The sequence below is a fragment of the Artibeus jamaicensis genome, unplaced genomic scaffold (genome assembly GCF_021234435.1).
Source record: "Artibeus jamaicensis isolate MK-2021 breed Jamaican fruit bat unplaced genomic scaffold, CSHL_Jam_final contig_1832, whole genome shotgun sequence".
NCBI lineage: Eukaryota > Metazoa > Chordata > Mammalia > Chiroptera > Phyllostomidae > Artibeus > Artibeus jamaicensis.
In genome coordinates, this window is record NW_026521362.1 from 5,486,175 (window position 1) to 5,509,148 (window position 22,974).

The 22,974-nt window shown below is 34.8% G+C and overlaps 1 protein-coding gene across 7 annotated transcripts in view; it reads right to left on the bottom strand.

Moving 5' to 3' along the window:
* The window catches only part of RIF1 (replication timing regulatory factor 1), a 64,304-nt gene that overhangs the window by 14,022 nt on the left and 27,308 nt on the right, over positions 1-22,974 (bottom strand). For 6 of the 7 annotated variants that reach the window (XM_037131317.2, XM_037131316.2, XM_037131318.2 and 3 more), the window contains exons 19-29: positions 22,664-22,771; positions 21,939-22,088; positions 11,050-11,149; positions 7,744-8,008; positions 6,697-6,739; positions 5,576-5,778; positions 4,887-4,986; positions 1,993-2,112; positions 849-1,000; positions 403-483; positions 275-329 (exon numbers count right to left, since the gene is read on the bottom strand). In XM_037131317.2, the coding sequence (XP_036987212.2) occupies positions 275-329; positions 403-483; positions 849-1,000; positions 1,993-2,112; positions 4,887-4,986; positions 5,576-5,778; positions 6,697-6,739; positions 7,744-8,008; positions 11,050-11,149; positions 21,939-22,088; positions 22,664-22,771 (1,377 nt within the window). The remainder of the gene's footprint in view (positions 1-274; positions 330-402; positions 484-848; positions 1,001-1,992; positions 2,113-4,886; positions 4,987-5,575; positions 5,779-6,696; positions 6,740-7,743; positions 8,009-11,049; positions 11,150-21,938; positions 22,089-22,663; positions 22,772-22,974) is intronic. The other variant, XM_037131322.2, reaches the window with a different exon arrangement.

The window sequence follows — 22,974 nt, forward strand, 5'->3', positions numbered from 1 at the left end:
TCAGTAATCTAAAATGCAATCATACACTTTCAAAATTTTGCAGATATTCTAAAGGTGCTGGTAGATGCCCATTAATTTGCTTCTAACCGTAAATATTCAATAAATCCAAATACATTTAAAAACCACCCCCATGCTCACCCAACCAATGACTATAACTATGCTAACATCTGCTAGTGGGAGTTAAGATTTTAAACAATTCTTAAAATGAGTATGAGAGGCCATAATGGAAGAAGAGTTACTCGAAAAATCCTGAAATATAAAATGCCAAATATACCTTAAGTATTATCTTGGAATCTTCCTTTGATTTTTCAGGTAAACCAGGAATTTCCCTGAAATAAATATGAATTAGAATAGTTTTTAAAAACTTTAAAAAACGGTTACTTCAGTGGCTTCCATACTTACATAGACTCTTCCTGAGTATACTGAGAAAATAATGCATCTTGTGAAACATCCAAATTATTATACATGGCAGGAATATCACACCTGAAAAAGATTTTGTAAGTTCAAAATTTGCCATTCTTACAATTAAAAATTAAAACCACAGTTCTATATCTAGTTCTCGTTCAAGAACAATATGAAATTAAGGTTTAGATGCTTATTTTCCATGAAACTATCTACATAAACTTACGCTCCCACATTACCTCAATAAAGGAATTCAGTTTAGAAACATTAGGCACATTACTAAGAAGACTTTATACATAATTAAGTGTAGTTATGTATGGTATATCTTCTCAGCATTAAAATATAGTAAACATAGTATCTTAGTTCTAAAGACTAAGTTATAGTCTGTGGCATGAAATCCAAGTGCGATCACAAAATACCCAATTCAAGATAACAGCACTACAAACCTCTTTGTTTTGAGTACTTCTTTCTGATGTTCAGTTAGTATTCTTTCCTTTGCTTCTTTTCCTTCTGGAGGTATAAACACAAACTCAATAGACTTTTCTTCTTCCAAAGGCATTTCACTCTTTGTTTTGGGGGACGAAGATTCTAGTTTCAACTGCAAATGTTAAAAAAGTAAATGTACATTTGAGTTGCCAACTTATTTTTCTAATACTTCCAATAAATCTCTCTTCCAAAACTTCGTAAGGTTTTTGATAGTGAGAAAGAAGTTTCTAGTTTAAATCCATACTATAATTCCTGATTAATAACAATTAGTACACTATCCCTACCTTTCACTGTCTCTAACACTCAGAAAATAAAAATTATCACACCACTTTAAAAAGCAGCCAAGTGTGTGCTTACCAATACAGCATGGGCAAATGTTTTTCAGGGCAACGCACAGAAATCAAGATGTTTGGCAGGAAGAGTGTATCTGTGGCTCTCAAGGTGAACCACGAACTAGTGAAGTTTCACTTGCCAAAATAATATGCCCTACATACCAGTGACATTGGTACTATAATGTTATCTTCACAAATTTTAAGCATGGTTATTGTTTTCATTCTACTTCATCACTGCCACAAGACTACATTGGAATTTTCTTTAAAAATAACTTCCACTTTTACCAGGACCATGACCTCAAGGTTCTAGAATATCCTTTATTAAGAGGTCATGGTCATGGAAAAGAGAATTATTGCCTCAAAATTGGTTAAATGGCAACTAGCAAGATATTTAGTTTTAGATTTGAGGTTAAAATAAATTTCTTACCTAGGCATTTTACTCCTAGTCAGTAAGAGAAGTTCTAAAAATATTTTTCCTCTTATACTAATTATGTTTTATAGCTACTCCTATCTAGTTTAATTCCATCTCAAAGAGGCTGATACATAGCGGGTGCTAAGTACTATGCAGACTTAACTTTACAAAGAAATCATTTCCCAAAGCCTCTAGATTATCTTGCACTCCTAACATAGTCTTTCTGGACCAAATTCATATTCTCCTGCAATCTCATCTTTTCTTAGTCTTTAATAGCATTTTCTTCCAATTAGAAGTTGTGTGTTTTCAAGCTATCACATACTTTAAAAGATCTATGAAATAAACTCTGGAAAAACATACGTTGACTGGTGATTTCATCTTTTCTTTTGTACCCTTTGGCTGTGTCAGAAAAGCATCTCTTTTTCCACTTGACTTTCTGTCCATGCCACTTATCTTCATACTTAATTGTGAATTTTCTGTCTGTTTGATGACCAAAAGCAAACAAACAAAACCCCACATTTCGTTAAGTTAGAACTGTTCTATTTTATTTCTCATTTTCATGTTTTAAAAATTCCATTGTGATAAATATTCATTTCAAATTTCTTTTGAAATTATTCAACCCTACTAAAATCACGTCAAAGAAAGGCACTAATTCAGTAACAGCACAGAGGTTTGGTATCTCCATTATATACTACAGCTGTGTTTCAGCACATTAATTTTTATGAATTCTGAAAATAAGATACACCATATTAAATATTATAAAAATAAATCAAATTACTAGACTCAAATACCCCTCCTACTGCTGGAAATAGTTCTAAAAAATTTAAAGCTATAAAAGTTTAAACATTCAACAATAAAGCATACATGATAATATTAACCATAATGTTCTTCCCAACAGACTGTATGGGTTTCTCAGGCCCAGTTACAGTGAGCAATTCTCAAATCTTAATAGTCACTTTAAATTTTAGCCCAAAACCAAAACTAAATAGAGTACTCAGCTTAGCTATACCACTTTTTTCTTTTACAGGTTCTAAACAAAGAACCAGACTACACTTACTGAAGAAAAAAACTGTCTAAGGATGTTCTACCTCACATGGTACACTGTATCCATGCCTTCACTCCTTAATCTTCTTATAGCAATCAAGTATCATTAGCCAAAGTAACTCTGGTCCAAACAGATAAAAGCAAAGCGGTATTTTTCTGACAGAAGAAATGATTCAATGGAAAGAAATGAGAAAATAAAAGGTAGCTCTTGCTTAGATGTGGACAAGTTAACTATTACTCCTAGTTTATCTAAAGCAATATTTAAGCATGTATTTTAATAACTATAGCCTTTGCAAAACAGTATCCATGAGATGGCGCAGTCCAAGAGATCATTAATGAACAACTACCAGAGATTATTTACACAGGAACCTATGGTGAAATGTACTTGCCCTGGATTAATTGCAGTCTCTCAAGCCAGCCAATTTGAGTTTATGGAAAAAATACTGTATTATAAAGCATCTATATTCTGGTTGTACTTGCTTACCACTTCAACCAGACATTCTATCTAGGTTTTTGTCCTTTTAAAAATTGCACTGAGGATTTTAATGGCAGGCTGTGACACATGCTCGCATGAGGGAAATCATGATGCACACTGAAGGACTACCAGTCAGATGGCAGTGTAGATAAACATGGCTCGCCCTCTTGCGCAACCACATCAAAACTACAACTAAACTATAGAACAAGTGTCATTCAGAACTGTCAGAGACTTAGGTGAAAGAAAGCTCACAAACTACAAAATTAAAGAGGAAAACCACATTGAGATGGGCGGGAGGGACAGAGATGCAGAATGTGCTGGTCCTGTACCCATGTGGGGTAGAGAAAAATCAAGATGGTTATCTCACGAATGAGGGCCCCAGCCCCACATCAGGGTCCATAGCCCAGGGTTCCAGTGCCAGGAAGGTAGGTATCCATAACTTCCGGCTGTAAAAACCAGCAGGAATTGAGGCTGTATAAGACAAAAACTGATGGAATCCCAGACAGTTCCTCTTGAAGGGCCCATGCACAGACTTACTCAAACTCACTCCATCTTAAGCTCCTGTGTCAGGGTAGCAGTTTCAAAGGCATCAGAAATATATAGGAAGGAAATGAACTGTCCGGCATCATGGCAAAACCTGGAGGGCAGCTTTCTCCCAGACAAAAGTGCTACAGAGGCCATTGTTCCTTTTCTGAGCCTGTCCCCAACAGAAACTCAGAACCAGCAGGGGAAACTTTATATGAGACTCTATCAACCTGGCTCACACTGTTTGCCCCACCCTGATGATTACCTGAGGCTCTGCCCCAACCAACTTTCAGGCCCATCCAAATTTTTCCCATACAAATGGCCTGTCTTGACCCATGCTTCAAAATTTCCTAAATTCCCTCAAACAAGCAGCACGTGGCTTCAACAAGCCTCCTACCTCCTCTGGCTGAGTTACCGCAGACCCAGCTCTACTAGCAGCTGACCTTGGTACACAGCTTGGCCTCTTCTGGACCAGAAGAGGTCCTCTGTGGGCTCTTCCAAGCCTAGCACAAGTAGCTGCTATATACGCAGACTGCTTTTTAGCTTATGTTGGGTGATCCCAGACAGAAAACAGGCAATGGCTGACCTCTCAAAAGAAACTTTGCACATGAAAAAGGACTGGCAAGAAATATTCAAAGTGACGAAAAGCAAGCACCTACAACCTAGATTACTCTACCAGCAAAGCTATCATTTAGGACAGATAAAGAGCTTCCCAGACAAGAAAAAGCTAAAAGAGTTCATTATCACCAAACTACTATTATAGGAAATACTAAAGGGTCTTATCTAAGAAGACCAAAAACATGAACAACAAAATGGCAATACACATTTGTCAAAACAAAATAAATAAGTAAAACAAAAACAGAATTATAAATACAGAGAGTTTCGATGGTTGCCAGATGGGAGGGGGACCAGTGGATGGGTGAAAAAGGTGAAGATTAGTAAGCACAAATTGGCAGTTACAGAATAGTCATGGGATGTGAAGTACAGAACAGGGAATGTAGTAGCTAAAGAGCACATAGGTATGACTCAGGGACATGGACAACAGTAGGGGGATTTGGTGTAGGGGTACAAAGGAGGAAAAACTAGGAAAATGTAGTAGCACAAATGGTTAAATATAATTTTAAAAGTTACTTGAAACCCAATAAACTAATCAAACATCATTCAAAATTGAAAGAAAGAAACAAACAAACAAACAAACATCTAAACTTACTGCATCGGAATATGGTCCACTGGATTCCTCCAAAATGTCAACGTTTTCAAAACCAGGCAACAGAAGCAAAATTTTTTGTTTGGCTTCTCTCAGAACTGGTCTTAAAAAAAAAAAAGCAAAAACAAAAACCCCATAAATATATATACCTTGAATCAAGTAGTACAGCTGAGTATTGATTATGTTAACAAGAGCACTTTAATTATAACTTTAAAGTGGCAAATTACATCTCTTAAAGACTATTTCTTACTCTACATACACCAAACTAGGAGAAATTACTAGCAGTATTTAAATTTTTTGCTAAAAAAGTATTTGCTAAAATACTTCAGTTTCCAAATTTTCTCTTTAAAAAAACTTCTCAAATTTTCCAAATTTTTGTTGTGGAAATTTCAAACAAATGTAGACTATTACACATTAGGTACCCGTGTACACAGATTTAATGCTTATCAATTTCTTGCCCTTTGTGTGTCTTTTATTAAGTTAATTTCAAATTGGTTTCTGTGTTCCTAGAACCAACAGGATATGACTCTAAAAACCAACCAAATAATGTTTAATAATTACCATGTACTCCACATAACAGTATTTTGACTAAGGAATCTCCTGCAGTAATTCCTCATAAAAAAGTTATGTTTAAACCCCCAAATTACATGACCACAATACAGTAACTAAATAAGAGTTGTGGTTAAGCATACTTTAACTCTTCAGGATAAACCAACATCGTCACTTTAGCAAATGTGGCATTCCAGAACTGAGCACTCTGTTTTCGAATGTGTTTATTCTTGTGCAAAAACATTATGCATAATAATGGAGAGAGCTGTTCAAGAAGTTCACTGTCATAAGTTCCAGTATAGCTGAAGTGTAGACAAGTAATCATTTCTCCTAGTAGCTTTTCTAACTAGGAAAAAAAAAAAAAGTTTATTAGGGCAACACTGGGAAATGTTACTTTTAAAGCAGAACCCCCACCCATAAAGCATACTAAATTTAAAAACTCACAGAACATGTGACTATCTCCATTTTTAAAATTCGAATGGCTTTTTAAAAATTCCCATCCATCGCCTTAAATATACCTACTCATTATACCCTGATAAATTATCATTTGAGTTTGATTAGTATCATAACCTTATTTCAAGCTTGTTTTTTATTAACAGAAATTAGGTTTTCATATCAATAGATTAATAGTGTATAGATACAAATGTAAAACACTGAAACCAATTACCTACACATAAAGAGATGAGATAGGAGTGGATGAGTTATATGAATGTAAAGCAACATTATGAAATCCTTCTTTAAAAACACTATCCTTTGAAGAAAGTAAAAACTTTGTTAGGAAGCAGACTAAGAAAAAGTGGTTGAGAGGCTATTGCTCAGTGCTTCTCAAACTATGGGCCTTGAACCAGTAGCATCAGTCATCACCCGGGAATTTGTAACACAAATTCTCAGGCACCAAGAAACTCCAAGGCTAAAGCCTAGAATTTGTGTTTTAACAAGACTTCCATATAATTCTGGAGCAGGTGCAAATTTGGAGTCCACTGGGATAAAGCATATGGATTTTAGAACTGGGAAAAAGTCCAGAGAGCCTCAATTAATTCTGGCAGGCCCAGGTTCTTCATTTTCAAACTCTATGAAAGTAGCATTACAAAACTAACTATCCTTTGATTATTTCTATGTCATGTTATTACATGTGCATTAAAGTTGAAGTGTAATAAGAATCCCTTTTAAAATAAGCAGGATTATATTTAAGGAAGACAATCATTTAAACCCTGACGCTTTTCTCAGCATGAAAGCAAGTTTGTGGATAATTGCTGATTTTTACCTTATTGTTCATACAACCATACACTTTAGGAACTTCACCAAGCCTGTGAAGAAAACATGCAATACCATTTATATTATATAAGGCTAAACCTAAAAGTATAAAAATGCAGCCATAAAAATGAGACATGCCTGTATAGTGATATAAAAAGGAGCCCCAACACTTTAAAGAAACATCAAACTGCCAAACATTAAGTATGATACCGACATATCTGTAAAAAACAAATCACAGAAAATAATCTGGAATAAACCTCAAAAGTATTAATACCAGTTACTTGTTTTCTGTACCTTAAAAAAAAAGTATAAATTATTTCTGATGAAGCTTAAGAACTATAAGATTCCCAAAAAGCTAATAAATTTGAAGTTCTATTTTATACTTTATCATTTCTTAAAACTTTCTGAGTTTAAAGGCATTACCTGTTTTAATGCAATGTAAATTAATACAAAATTCGGGAAGTAAATCAGAAACTTAAATGTGATTGGCTCTTTGAACCAATTTCACTTGTACAACATAGTTCTGCAGAAATATTGGCAAATGTTTTATGTACAAATATGTTCAACTGCAATACTGTTAGTTAAGAAAAGGCTAGAAAACAAGTATGTCCACCAACAGGTACATGGGTAAGTCTCATAAAACCCTACGCAGGAGACATTAAAAAGAATGAGATTCTTAGGTGTATGATGCAGGCAAGACGTATAAAAATATACTGAGTACACACCATATACTTAACTGCAAACAGTATGTCAAATATATCCATCATACATTTAATCGGTATGCTTGTTTGTACTAACAAATCTAAAAAGCTATGCACTAAATTGAAAAGGGGGTTGGACTAGCACGTAAAATAAAAGTACTACTAATCCCTGCCTTATATCTATGTATGATTTCAATTATCTTTTTAACAAAAAGAATGGTTTAACATATTACCCTCTCCACAAAACCACAAATTACTACCTGTAACAAGGTTCATAGGGAAACAAGCTGGCTACTTAGATCTGAATGATATATATATATATACTTCAAAGACATTAATAATGCCAAAATACTTACTTTGAGTTTTTGTAAAATAGTGCCAGAGGTCTTGTTAAAGTTGCAAATATTTTTCGAATCATGGAAGGCAAAGAAATATGTCCAAGTACATTGGAAAGAATACTGGTGATTGAGTTGCCAATAGCGAGGAGAGTATCAGAATGTACTTCCTTGAGGCTCAGAGTGTGAAAAGAATAGATGACTCTCACAATAAGTTTAATTAAAGAAGCCAATTTCCCCAGAGGCTCCTTCTTCTTTTTGGACCAATCTGAAGGTCTCTTCAGTGCTAAGATAAAATTGAATTTGTTAAAAACTGAAGTATTTTGGAAAGTGTCACTGTCCCTCTTTACACTGAACATTTAAATGACAGATATACCTAATACAGCTGCTTCTGTAGTAATACCCACAAATCTTTAAATTATATACATACCATTAATGGATAAATATTACTACAACAGTACTTTTAAAACAAAATTAGAGATTAAAAAAAACTGGGCAGGTCTATAAGAAGAATTCTGAAAAAAAAATTGTTTTTTTCTCTAAGAAATTACAAAATCCATTTCGAATTTCAATTTATAGCCTCGAAATTTCAACAACTAATTTATAAGAAAGCATTAAATTATATGATAGGTTCCAAAACTAAATTTGAAGAGTTATCTTAAAAACTTTCCTTAGAAACTACTGCTTCCTGGCTTACCTATAGAGTACACACTGAATCCAGTAACACTGAACAAGTCAGAGATCCAAATTCTCAAAAGAATAAAACAAAACAAAACAAAACAAAACAGAAGGCCTAGATTTAAAGAAAAAAATGTTATCTTAAAAGCACCATCCAACTTTCCTTCATACCTTTCTGAGACTACATCTTTCTTAACATACCTAACTGTAGGGGATAAACCCATATTTGCCTTGTGAAGAAAACTATACCCATTCCAAAATTACCTCTGTTTCCCCTCAAAGAATCCATTTTTTTAAAGGTAAGATATGTTAGAGATTCAGGAGAAAACTCTAATTCAGTGTTTATTAATTAAAATATCATGAAAAACAAGTGCTGCTATTAAAAGGAAGTCAAGCAATATTCTTCCCCAAAAACTGCCTCCCAGACATAAATATAAATTTGAAAGGCTGTCCAAAAATTCTTGGACAGACAATGAGCCTCAGAAAGCCCATGGGTCAGGAGACTGGTTACATACAAGAAACTCATTAAACAGTAAATATACCGAGGGTGGTGGGGGCCAAGATTCTCACTATTAGAGAAGATAGGTAAATGCTAAAAAGGGTAAGACTCAAATAAACCATTCAATACTAGATGGTAACTGAAAGTGTATCAAGAGAAACAGTTCACAAACACACCTATTTCTTCTACTTCTGTCCACTGAGAGGATCCAGAAGTAGTGAACTTTAGTAGCAATGAACAAATCTTAGAGCTTCTAAACGTCATTCTCAGCTAAAACAAACCATGTCCCTTGTAAATATAAACTCTCACTTTGGGAATTATAGTGTTCCACACAAAAGGTATCAATGAATGATAAACTGATGGCTGTTAAGTTTGCTGAGGAACAGGATATTTACATATCTTAAAGCATCTGCCACAAACATTTATTTACTAATTTACTTTACAGTGGAAAACCTGGCAGATGTCATCTTAACCAAATAGCAAGTATTAACAATAATGGGACAAATCGGCAGTGTGTGTGCCTGCCATATTGCACTGGAAAAAACCTGCAGCATTACACTTCAGTAGTATCCATGAAGAAATGAATGAAAACTGAATCTAATCTTAAAAAAATATTGACAAGCCCAGACTGAAGGATATTCAAAAAGTAAATAGCCTATGCTCTTCACTTTTCAAAGTCATCAAAGACAAGACTCACGAACTGTTTCACATTGAGAACTTGTCTACAACTACTCTGAAATGGTCCGAGGGGTGGGGGAAGAATGACTAAAATGTATATATGGGGTAAATAGTAAGAAACGTGCAATCAACTGTTAACTAAGAAGTCTACAGAATGTAAAGCGCCAGTGTATAATTCTTGTAATTTTTGTATAAAACAAGTAAGTTATCAAAACCCCCAAGTGATCCTGGTACATATCCATGAATATTGTTTCTACTACTTCTAATTTCCCCACCTCTCCTCTGCAGGCAGATTATTTAGAGATTACCTCCAGTTTCCATATTTAAATAGCAAGAACACCTCTTCTAAGATCAGTGAAAGACAAATTTATACTTGTGGACTTAATTCTAACTTTTCAGAATTAACAAAATAGGTTAAAACTGTGTCCACATGGCGATTACCATCATGGCCTTATTAAGCTTCAAGTGGCTTACAAAATAATGTCATATATTTGTTATAAACCTTTTTATAGTTATGGCATTTAGAAATAACTTTATTTTTGTAACATACTGAGGTTATCAGATTAGGTCCTGCTCAGCCCAAGAGTAGTGCTGAGGCAAAAAATTTGAGTATCTATAACCTATTTCTGTGGCACTCAGGTTGAGATGCTGACTTTTAAGAAACTTTAGACACTTAACCTGTTTCTCTGTATTACCATTTAGTAAAAACTGAAACATCAAAAAAAAAAAAACCCTCTAAAAATATTCTATGTTCTAGAAATAGTCACATCAATTCATCAGTAGAGATCTTATTTAAAAAAATTATGTTCCTAATCTTTATTCAAGAAAAGCAGTATCTTTACATACTGCTGGAAAGTTATTTTCTATATAGTATACACATATGGAGTGGTGGAAACATTTAATTTCAGAGAATCAGTTACATTAAAGCAGCTCAGTATTTATTACAACATAAGTTAGAATTAACCAAGGCTTGCAGTTTTAAAAAGCATACCACTTACTATGTCAATTGTCCAATTTTAACTGAAAAACTAAGCTAAATTTTTAGGATCATTTTAAGTTTTCCACAAATCATAACTAATTAAACCACTGCATGCTTTTCTACTCAATTTAATAGTAGCTCAATAATTACTTCAAATCAAGCTACCACGTAAGAACATTTTAACAAACATTAAAGTTTCTTGCCCAGAAAGCCCCCTTTATGCAATGCAGTTAAGTAAAATCACTTGTATTATTAGGTGTCTAAACAGTATAATGCTTATCTTTCTAAGTGAAAAAAAGAATAAATACATTTTGTGTGTGTGTGAAATCATGAGTGCACCTTTTAGCTCCTAGCATAGTAACTGACATGGTTTTATAAATGTCAAAAGCAGATAAATGAGGTGGGAAAAAACTATGAGGACTTGCTGTAACAGTTCAGGCAGCCATGTTTACAAAATATTTGGTGAACAAATAAAGGTAAAGAAAATACTTACATTTAACTCTGGATTGAATTTTAATATCATATGGTGAGAAGTCGATGCAATCAACCATTACCGTAATAATATTAATGGTTCTATCCAAAAATAATAGATTCTAGGGAAGAATATTTGAAAGTATTACATTAGAACCTTTCAATTATTGGCATAGTTTTCAAAAATAGTAAGCAGCAACAAAAATATATTTTAAAACTTGTCCTTCCATATATAATATTTAATAACATACAAGACATGGCTTCTACCATATAACCTACTTTAAGATTATCAGTACGAATATTTCAAAGTTAATTTTTGTATGCCAAGTACTATACTTTTGTTTCTCAACATGTAGAGAAAATAGTTTAGCTTTAAGATGCCCATAAAACTGAGTCATGCAAACCAATAAATTGAGAATGGAAGAGCTAGGTTCATAATTAGATGCTTTATCAAATTCCTTTAGAAAACTCTCTTCATCAAACCCAGGAAAAACAAAAAAATTTCAAAAGGTTGTTAAGCTTCTGCATACCCCTTCCGCACACCCTTCCCTCCTCCACTAATTCAAATGAATTAAAAATAAACCCATAAAAATATCAGAAAATTTTGTGAAAATTTATTTAAAGACAAGGGTCAAGTGGGAATGTAGGGACAGGTTTTTGAGGAAGGCTAAAAACAGAAGGAAATCCCAGCACTACAAGTCAAAGACAGCTTTCTTAGGAGAACCTAAATAATGAAAGACACCTTGAGGGTTCTGTGAAAAAAATCTGATGGTTATTAAAAACACAAATGGTTGCCCTGAATGGGTGACTCAGCTGGCTGGAGCATCATGCTGAACAACTAAAAAATTGCGAGGTCAATCCCCAGTCAGGGCATATATTAAAGTTACTGTTTTTTTGTTGTTGTTGTTGTGGGCTTTTCTAAGATCATTATTTATTTATTTTTAGAGAGGGAAAGGAAGAGAGAGAGAGAGAGACAGACAGAAACATCAATATGTGGTCAACTATTGAGTGCCCCTCACTGGGGACCTGGCCTGCAACTCAGGCATATGCCCTGACTGGGAATTGAACAGGTGACCCTTTGGTTCCCAGGCCAGTGCTCAATCCACTGAGCCACACCAGCCAGGGCTATGTTGAGGGTTTGATCCGCCATTGGGACATGGACAAGAGACAACCAACTGATCAATGATTCACTCTCATATCAATGTTTCTTTCTCCCCCTTTCTCTATCTGTAAAATCAACAAATATATCCTCAGGTGAAGAATAAAAAACAAACAAAAAACCCCACAAAAAAAACAAAACACAAACAGTTAATTAAGAAACTACAGAAATTTAAAATCTATAAAACAGTCAGTCTATTCTTCCTTTAATTCTCCATTACCTTACTCTAGTCCACTTCACTGGACTAATTCACATGTCTGCTTTCAAAGACAGCCTCCCCCCCATGGTTGCTAAGGGACAGGAGGAGGAAGGCAGTGCCCGACTACCCTGTAAAACTATGTGGAATGTCAGTCCAGATGACAACTTACATGCTCATATAAAAAAGGTGCTTTCTTCTCATGTACAATGACAAGGTAAAAGATGACTATAGCTATAATTTGCTAACAAAGCCAGAAAACAGAAGCTCTCTCTTGGATTAGAAAACACTGCAACTACTATTATTCAATATTAATATTCCTGTTGACAAATATGCAAAATCATGACAAACAGTATTGTAAGAAATGCAAAATACCAATAGAATTAACCATGAAGAAAAGAGCTAATAAGTAGAAACTAATACTATTCCCCAAAGTCAGAGGGAATCCTACCTACTTAACATTAAATGTAAACAAAAACTTCATCAAGTATCTCGACATTTTAACTGCAAAGGAAGGACTGCAGAAATATCAAGCTACCAGAAAGCAGTACCAAAAGCAAAACGCAAACACACGTAGAGGAAGAAAAGGGATGCAAGACTAACACCAAAGGTCTAAAAACCATGTAAAATGGTACTCAAAAAAAGAACAGAGGAGTACCAGTAAAGCAAGGCAACTTTCCTGAGAGGACAACACAGGTCTTAAGATAGAAAGGGTCAAAAGACCCAAGATGGCAGAAAAGTAAGTGGAAGCTACACTAACCTCCTCCTAGGATGAATTTGTAACTACAACCAAAACTGTATAGAAACCATCCAGAATAACCAAGTGAACACCAGCTGGAGAGAAGCTTTATAACCACACACAGACGGAAGAAACCACTTCACCACAAGATGACTGGTAGAGACATGAAGGATTGGGCTGGGCTCCCATGGGCACCAGCTAAAGATGAAAGGGGTATTTTCACATCTGGGGGATTCCCCTGAGAAGTGTGTGGTCTAAACTCAAAGCTAGACTCCCCAGGCTACAACACCAGAGGCAGAAATAAATCTAACATTGAGCTATGAAAAGCAACAGGGTTTCTGTCTGCCAAGGCGAGACAGCTGGAGATTCAGAGAGCCTCTTAAAGGGCCAATACACAAAATTTTTACAGCCACTACCCTTGGACACAGGAAGGACAGGGTGGATTAGACAAACATGAGGAGACTCTTGAGGATGGTGGCTCTGGGGAGAGAACTGAAGGAACATCCACCAGCGTTCCTATCCTGGAGGAGCCATCTCTTGCAGGCAGAGCACTCCCCTCCAAGTGATTCAACCACAGGGAAAGCAATAGCTCCGCCCATAGGAATTACTCTGCTGTACCCCGTGGAGCTTAAACTGGGATGCTGAGTACAGCTTGATTAGTTTAGTGACTGATTGGTTTAAATGGCGATTAGTTCAACAGCTAAGGCAGAAAACACAAAGCTGTAGCTAAAATGGGAAGAAAAAAAAAAACAGACCCCAAATGAAAAAACAAGAGAATCCTTTAGAAGAAGTGCTAGATGATAGGAAGGCAAGCAATTTATCAGATTTAGAGTAATGATTATAAGAATATGCAAAAGCATATCCCCCCACAGAAACCATAAAAAAGGGCCAGTCAAAGATAAATAATACAATATCTGAAATAAATAATGCACTAGAAGGGATAAACAGTAGTTTAGATGAGGCGGAGGATCGCATCACTGATTTAGAAGACAAAGTAGAAAAAACACCCAGGCAGAGAAGCCAAATGAAACAAGAAGAAAAAAAGGAGAAGAGCTCAAGAAACATGTGGGATATCATGAAGCATAACAACATCTGCATCATGTGAATATACTAGGGAGAGGAGAGAGTACCCAAGGGATCCAGAAGCTATCTGAAGAAATAACGACCAGAAAGTTTCCTAATCTGGTGAAGGAAAAAGACACACAAGTCCAGGAAGCTGAGAGAGTTCTAAACAAGTTGGATCCAAAAAGGCCTCCACTGAGACACATCATAATTAAAATGACAAGGCTTAAAGACACACACAGAATCTTACAAGCCGCACGAGAAAAGCAGAGTTACTACAAGGAAGCACTGAGTAGAATGCCATCTGGTTACTCAAGAGAAACATTTCAGGCCAAAAGGGAGTAGTGTAAAATATTCAAGGTGATGAAAACCAAGGACCCACAACCAATAATCCTTTACCCAGCAAGGCTGTTTTAAAATCAAAGGAAAAATAAGCAGGTTCCTAGTCAAGAAAAAGCTAAAGTAGTTTGGTGTTAGGTTAACAACAAACAAGTACTGCAACAAGTGTTAAAGCAGAGGTGTCCAACCTTTTGGCATCTCTGGGTCACACTGAAAGAGGAGCTGTCTTGAGCCACACATTAAATACACAAATATTAGCAAAAACTGATGGGCATAAAAAAGGTCTGTGTATAATTTTTGTGATTTTGTAATTTTATCTGCCACCACAGATAAGCAAAAAAGTCCTGATATAATAACCCTATTTATGCAGCTGCCTTTATAATTTTTAATATCATCAAGCAGGTCCCAAGTTTGTGATCACTAATACAGAAAATGTACATAACTAATAAAACTTAGTAAAAAACTAAGTAATGATTTAAGCTAATTTACGATTTAGTGTTGGGCCACATTCATAGCCATCCGGATCCACATGCAGCCCACAAGACATGGGAGGGACACTCCTGTGTTAAATGGCTTGCTTTAAGAAGAAAAAAAGAAGAAAAAAATCAGAGGAAAACAGTGTAACAATAAAATGGCACTACATTCATATGTATCAGTAATCACTTTAAAGGTAAATGGCTTAAATGCAAAAGATAGGGTAGCTGAATAGATAAGGAAACAAGACCCATGTTTATGCTGCCTCCAACACACAAGATCAAAAGATATTGACTAAAACTAAAGGGACAGAAAAAGATAGTTCATGCAAATGGGAAAAAAAAAGCTGGGGTATAGTACTTATAGACAATAAAATAGACATTAAAATGATATAAGAGTCAAAGAAGGATACTACATAGTGATAAAGGGAACAATCCAACAGGAGTATAAAAATCTAATAAACATTTACATACTCAACATAGGAACACCTAGATATATAAAGCAAATTTTGATGGACATAAAAAAGAGATCAACAAAAACACATAGTTGAGGACTTTTAACATCCCACTGACTTCAATGGATATATCTCCGATGCTGAAAATCAACAAAGAGACAGTGGCCCTAGAAAACATACTACATCAAATGGTATAATTGATATCTTCAGAGGATTTCACCCCAAAGCAACAGAATATACAGTTTTTAAGTGCACGTGAACATTTTCTAGGACAGACACAACACATTAGGACACAGAACAAATCTCAATAAATTTACAGACTGAAATCATATCAAGCATCTTCTGACTACAATGTTAGATTAGAAATCAATCACAAGAACACTGAAAAACATGCAAGGACATGGAAGCTAAATAACATGTTATTAAAGAATGGACCAACAAGATCAAGAAAGAAATCAGTAAAGATATCTCATAACAAATAAGAAAACACAGGATCCAAATCTGTGGGACACTGGGAAAGCAATCCTAAGAGGGAAATGTATAGCATTACAGGCCTATCTCAAAAAAATAAGAAAAATCTCAAATAAACCATCCAATTTCACACTTAAAGGAACTTGAAAAGCAACAAAAGCCCAAAGTAGGCAGAAGTGAAGGAAATAAAAGATCAGAGCAGAAACAAATGAAAGAGACTAAAAAAGTAATACCAAAAAAATAAAAATAAAAATAAAATAAAAATTCAATGAATACAAGAGCTGGTTCTTTGAAAAGATGATTGACAAACCTTTAAACTAGACTCTTCAAGGAAAAAAGAAAAAGAATCCAAATAAATAAAATCAGAAATGGAAGAGGAAGAATAACAAACAACACCAAAGAAATACAAAGGATTGTAAAGAAAAATATGCCAACAAACTGGGCAGCCTGGATGAAACGAAACCAGAGAATCTGAATAAACAGATTACATATACTCAGACAAACAGAACCAGAAATCATAAACTCCCAACAAACAAAAGCCGGGGCCAGATGGCTTCACAGGGGAATTTTAACAAACATTAAGAGAAGAACTAATATCTCTGCTTCTCAAACTATTTCATAAAATTCCAGAGGAAGGAAGGCTCCCAAGCTAATTTTATGAGGCCAGCATTATCCTATTTCCAAAACTAAACTAAACAAAGAAAGTTTATAGGCCAATATCCTTGATGAGTATAGATGCTAAAATCCTCAACAAAGTATCAGCAAATCAAAAACACCAATGTATCGAAAAGATCATAAACCATTATCAAGTGGGATTTATTCCAGGAATGCAAGGCTGGTACAACCTTCACAAATCAGTAAGTGTGATTAACCACATGAATAAAATGGATAAAAACCAAATGATCACAGCAACAGATGCAGAAAAAGCATTTGATAAAATCCAGCACCCATTTATGATAAAAACTCTCAGCACAGCAGGATGAGAGAGAACATCCCTAAACATAATAAAGGCCATATATGACTAACCCACCACAAGCACTCAATGGGAAGAAACTACAAATACTCCCATTAAGATTGGGAACAAGATTGTGATGTTTGCTTTCACCTCTTATTCAACACAGTACTTGAAGTCCTAGCCACAGAATCAGACAAGAAATAAAAGGCATCCAAACTATAAAGGAAGTAGATAAAACTGTCTTCATTCACAGATGACATGACTCTGTACATAGAGAACCCCAAAGATACCACCAAGACAGTTACTAGAACTGATAAATAAATTCAGCAAAATAGAATATAAAATATCTAGAAATCAGGTGCACTTTTATACGCCAATAATGAACAGAAAGGGAAATCAAGAAAACAATGCCATATACGGTTGCTTCAAAAAGAATAAAACATCTAGGAATAAACCTAACCAAGGATGTAAAAGACCTATACACAGGAAATTACAAGACACTGAAGAAAAATTAAAGAAGATACAAATAGTGGATGCACAACTAGGTTCATGGATAGGAAGAAATTAACATCATTAAAATGTCTACTATGCAATTCCTATCAAGATTCCAATGACATATTTCACAGAACTTAAACAAATATTTCAGAAGTTTATATGGGACTAGCAACGGTGATCCTGAGAAGGACCAACAAAGTGGGAGAAATCATGCTACCTAATAACCAAATGTACTGTAAGGCCAAGTAATCAAAACAGAACAGCACTGGCATAAAAACAGACTCATAGATCAATGGAACAGAATAGAGAGTCCAGAATAAACCCACACTTTTATAGTCAGTATTTGGCAGAGGAAGCAAGCACATACAAAGGGGTAAAGATAGTTTACTCAATAAATGATGTTGTAAAACCATAGAAACAAGTGCAGAAAAATGAAACTTGACTACTTTCTTACCCCACATGCAAGAATAAATTAAATATGGATCAAAGACTTAAATGTTAGACCAGAAACCATAAAAATCCTAAAAGAAAACATAGGCAACAAAAGCTCAGACAATTTTTATCAGATGTGTGGAAAATTTTTAATAGATGTATCTCCCCAGGCAAGGGAAAAAAATAAACAAACAAATGGGATTACATCAAACTAAAGTTTTTGTACAGCAAATGAAATCATCAACAAAATAAGAAGACAATCCACACAATGGGAAAACTTATTTGCTGATACATCGGATAAGGAGTTACTATACAAAATTTATATAAAGTACTTGACAAAACTCAACACCAAAAAAACAAGCAACCCAATTTAAAAATTGGCAAAGGTCTTGAATAGACACTTCTCTAAAGAGGACACACAGATGGACAAGAGACATATGAAAAGGTGCTCAACATCACTAGCCATCAGAGACGCAAATTAAAACCACAATGATACCACCTTAACTATGTCAGAATGGCTAGCACCAATAAATCAACAAACAAGTGCTGGAAATGATGTGGAGAAAGGGGAACCCTCTTGCACTGTTGGTGGGAATGCAGACTAGTGTAGCCATTGTGAAAAGCAGTGTGGGGATACCTCAAAAAATTAAAAATGGACCTGCCATTTGACTCTGCAATCCCACTTCTGGGAATATATCCAAAGGAACCCCTAACACTATTCTAAAAGAGCATAATAACCACTCCTATTTCACTGCAGTGTCATTTACAGTCACCAAGATATGGAAGCAACCCAGTGTGTATCAATGGATATGTAGAAAACACAACCACTGGTCATTTACATAACGGAATACTACTACTTGGCCACAAAAAAGAAAATTTTACCCTTTCCAACAGTACAGATGTACCTGGAAAACATGCTAAGTAACATAAGCCAGTCAGAGAAAAATAAATACCATATGATATCACTCATATGTAGAATCCAATAAACAAACTGAACTAACAAAGAAAGGAGGGACAGACTCATAGATGGAGAACAGGATGACAGCTAGTGGCGGGGGAAGGGGGAGAGTTAGGTGCAAAGGGAATGACCCTAAGGAAAAAGGACTCATGGACAACAGTGTGGTGACTGCTGGGAGCAGGAAGGTGTAAGACTAAAAGGTCATTTAAAAATTTTTTTTAATTTAAAAAGATTGAAAGCATCCGTTAAGTATTAAAAACAATGTAAAGACATGCTCCACACCACACCCTGGTGAATTGTCTTAATTCCAAAGACAAGAAAAAATCCTAAAACTTTGCAAAACAGAAAAAGGAGGCTAAGAAGAAAAACAAACTTATGTCCAACTATGTATTTGCTACAGTAGCTGTAACAAATGAACAACAATTTGACTTCAAAATTCTGATAAAATTTTTCTGAGACCTAAAAATGATAACTTAGCAATTGGTTGCACTTTGGATGAAAAGATATCAGTCATATACAGGTAAGTTTGCAATTAGTCCTTTTTAATAATAAATACAATAAAGCAAAGCAATGAAAAAATATATGGGGTATAAGAAACAAGGCCTGCCCTGGCTGATGTAGCTCACTGGACTGAGTTGTGGCCTGCAAACCAAAGGGTTGCCAGTTCAATTTCCAGTCAGGGCACATGCCTGGATTGCAGGCCAGGTCCCCAGCAGGGGGCGCACAAGAGGCAGCCGCACATTTGTTTCTCTACCTCTTTCTCCCTCCCTTCCCCTCTAAAATAAAATCTTAAAAAACAACAACAACAAAAACCCAGAGATATAATGTAGATGAACACAGTTCAAAATTAAAAGTCATATAGGCAAAATTAGAAGTTATACAGACAATCTTCTGATCACAAAATAACAAAACCAGAAATTAATGATAAAGTAGCCATACATCCACACACTATTCTCTTGAATGAAAAAAGCACCCTTGTAAATAACTGTTCTAAGACATCAAAATTTATATTCTATAATTACTATAGTAGTAACAGCCATAGATGCCTACATTGAAAAAGATGAAAAAGCTTTCAGACTTAAGCTAGAAAAACTACCCAGAAAATGGAAACAAAACCATTCAGTATATGACAAAATTTAAAAATTAGAAATTCATTTTTTCTAATTTTAATGCATTTATAATACTCTATTAAAATATCAGTATATTTATAATTATACTTTGATGTGATAGAACTTGTCAGTTATTTTTAAATTTAGTGACGATCATTAAAATAAAACTACCTACTAGTTTTTTTTAAGACTTGAATATAGGTAAGCCTTCAATTCTAACCAAGAAAACAGGAATAAAGCTTAAGAACAAAAAGAACAATATAACTATAGATGTGGCATTCTTCTTACACTATTTCAAATGGTGAATGCAGAGAAGTTCCAACTTTCTATATCATTCAAGAACTTTGTACCTCCATAATAAAACAATTTGATAATGGGGAACTCCACAAAAATAAAGATATTTATAAAAGTCCTAAAATACTAATCTGCAATGTTTTAAAAGAATTTCAACGTGACCAAAAAGGGTACCCAAGAACACAAGATTGGTTCAATATAAGAAAACGTACAACAGGGACAGCTTTTGTATACAGTCACACATCGCTTAATGACAGGGATACATTCTGAGAAAGGCATCATTAAGTTATTTCATCACTGCAAAATATCAGAATGAACTTACACAAATTATGACACAGCCTATTACACACTTGAACTACACAGTATACCACAGTCATGTACGTAGTCCATTGTTGAACGAAATGTTATGTGCTACATGACTACACTTCAGTATTGGCAGTGGGGGATATATAAGTGTGGGTACCATTTAAAATAGCTGAAAAATAGCTTTAAAACTACCAAAAATAAAGGAACTTAAGTTAATTTTAGAAGGATGAAATACATGGATACAAATATTTCTGGATGAAAGACTCAACATTATAAAGATGTAAGTTATTTTACAAATTAATCTTAGAATTCAATGTAACCAACCAAATGCCAAGTAAAATCTTGTCAGGGTATTTTATAAAACTTTATAAATTATAAATTAGTTCCAAAAGGAAACAAAGATTAAACCTAAGCAAGACAATATTTAAAAAGTGAAAACTGAGGGTCAACTTTTCCCTAATAGCTATAAAAGCATTTAACAAAATCACTGTCCATGCACCTGATAAAAGCCAGGGATACACATCAACAAGACAAATGTCCCTAACCTCACGGAGTGTGTGTGAGTGAAGTAACACATAAAGTATACAAATGACTAAGAGAAGTGCCGACAGGCAGATAATAAACTACTATAATGGAAATTAATAAACTAATTAAATTAGATCCCTTAAAGGTGAAAGTCTCATGAATAGTTGTAATCAGTTTATATTTTACTCCAAATCAGTTTATATTTTACTGCAAGTATTTTAACAAAAGTAATAAGATTAAATTCACTACCAAATTCTATCATATTGAAACACAATAATAAGAATTGTGACAGTATTTTTTTAAAGGAAGATATTGTAAGTACATTTTAAAATCTGGAAAGATAAGATTTTTAGCTCTTGGTAGATACTTCTACTCTTCTCACCAGTGGAAACCACTATCAAGGGCTAGAAATCCATCTTTTCAGATGAAAAAGCATGCTTCAACAGCAATAAACACAACCAGCAATTAATACATTTATGTAATCATGTGAGTAAGCATGTAGATTATATTTTTAAATACAAAGAAAGAAGTCTATTCTAGAATGATAAATACCAAACTGTTGACGGCAACTGTCCTTTTTTATTAAGAGAAAGAAGTGAACAGGAACCTATGTAAGTCTACTTCCAAAGGACTGACTTTAACACTCTAACAGATATGAGAAAGTAAGGTCTGGGACAGCAAGGTCCTTATATTAATAATGTAGAATGGCACAAGTAGGTATACATCAGAGTAGTAAAAGTGCATCACTGTTAATGGTCCTGAAACATGGACGTTTGAGTCCAAAGGCAAAATTTTTTCCCCAAAGCTATTACTTGTTTTATGCATTACTTCAGTCACTTGTAAATGAAAAGCATTAGTGAATGACAGCTCACAAATGTTATCTCCATTTACTTGAAAATAATACTTTAAATACAAAAAAAGGTCAGTATCAGGATAAACTCACTGAAGAGTCTTCATCTTCCAAACAGGTCATTATCTTGGAAGAAAGCTCCTCACAGCACAAATTCTCTTCTGCAGTTGCCACCAAAGCAGCACAACGGGCAAATGCTCTATATAATTCCGACCAAGCTCTAAGTAAGGTTTTCATGGTGGCCTAACAATAATAGTAAAACAAAATTAAATGTATTATTTACATGTCAAACACCTAATAGAATAGATCATGAACATTTTTAAAAACACTGTAACAATGTGTCATGAAAGAAGCTAACATACGGTAATGTTTGTCCCCCACCCCCACAGCAGTGTTCTACTAGAAGAATTGTAATAATGCCACAATACTAGCAGTTATTAAGGGTTAAATGGAACTCTCTTTACCATTTTCCTTTCCCTTATCACAGGTGGCAAGCACCAGGCCTGCAGGCCAAATCCAACCCTCCACCTTGTTTTAACTGGCCCGGCACCTTGTTTCTACCCCATGACAGTGCGAAACTCTAGATAACTTGTTAAGGAGCAGTTACATTTATACAGTCCTAAAATTACATTCAGTCCTCTAAGGCAACCTCGAGGCTGATGTGGCCCCCAGTGAAAATGAGTTTGGCACCCCTTCCTTATATTGTCACGAGAAAGTCTCATCTTGGGAAAATTTACTGGAGAAGTTCATTATAGTGGGTGAAATAATGTTTTCAGAAAAGTGCAAATTCCGTAAGTAAAAATTTGACACCGCCTTACCACTGGAAATTTCTGTACTGAAAAAATATGATTTATCGGTAAAGTCAATGCACCATAGATGGCACTAAAATTATGTTCTAAGGCATCACCTTGATTTACTTCATTGGTCTGAAACAAGAAAAATTATAAAGTTAGACAAATTTATCATCTAATTCCAGTGTCTTAAGTAATAGAATTGTGTCCCCCAAGGTTGAGATGTTCAAGAGATGGTAAACACTAACACTTTATCTAATAACTGGTATACTTATAAGAAAAGGGGAATTTTAGATAGAGAAGATATAAGAATGCCACGTGAAGATGAAGTCTGAAGA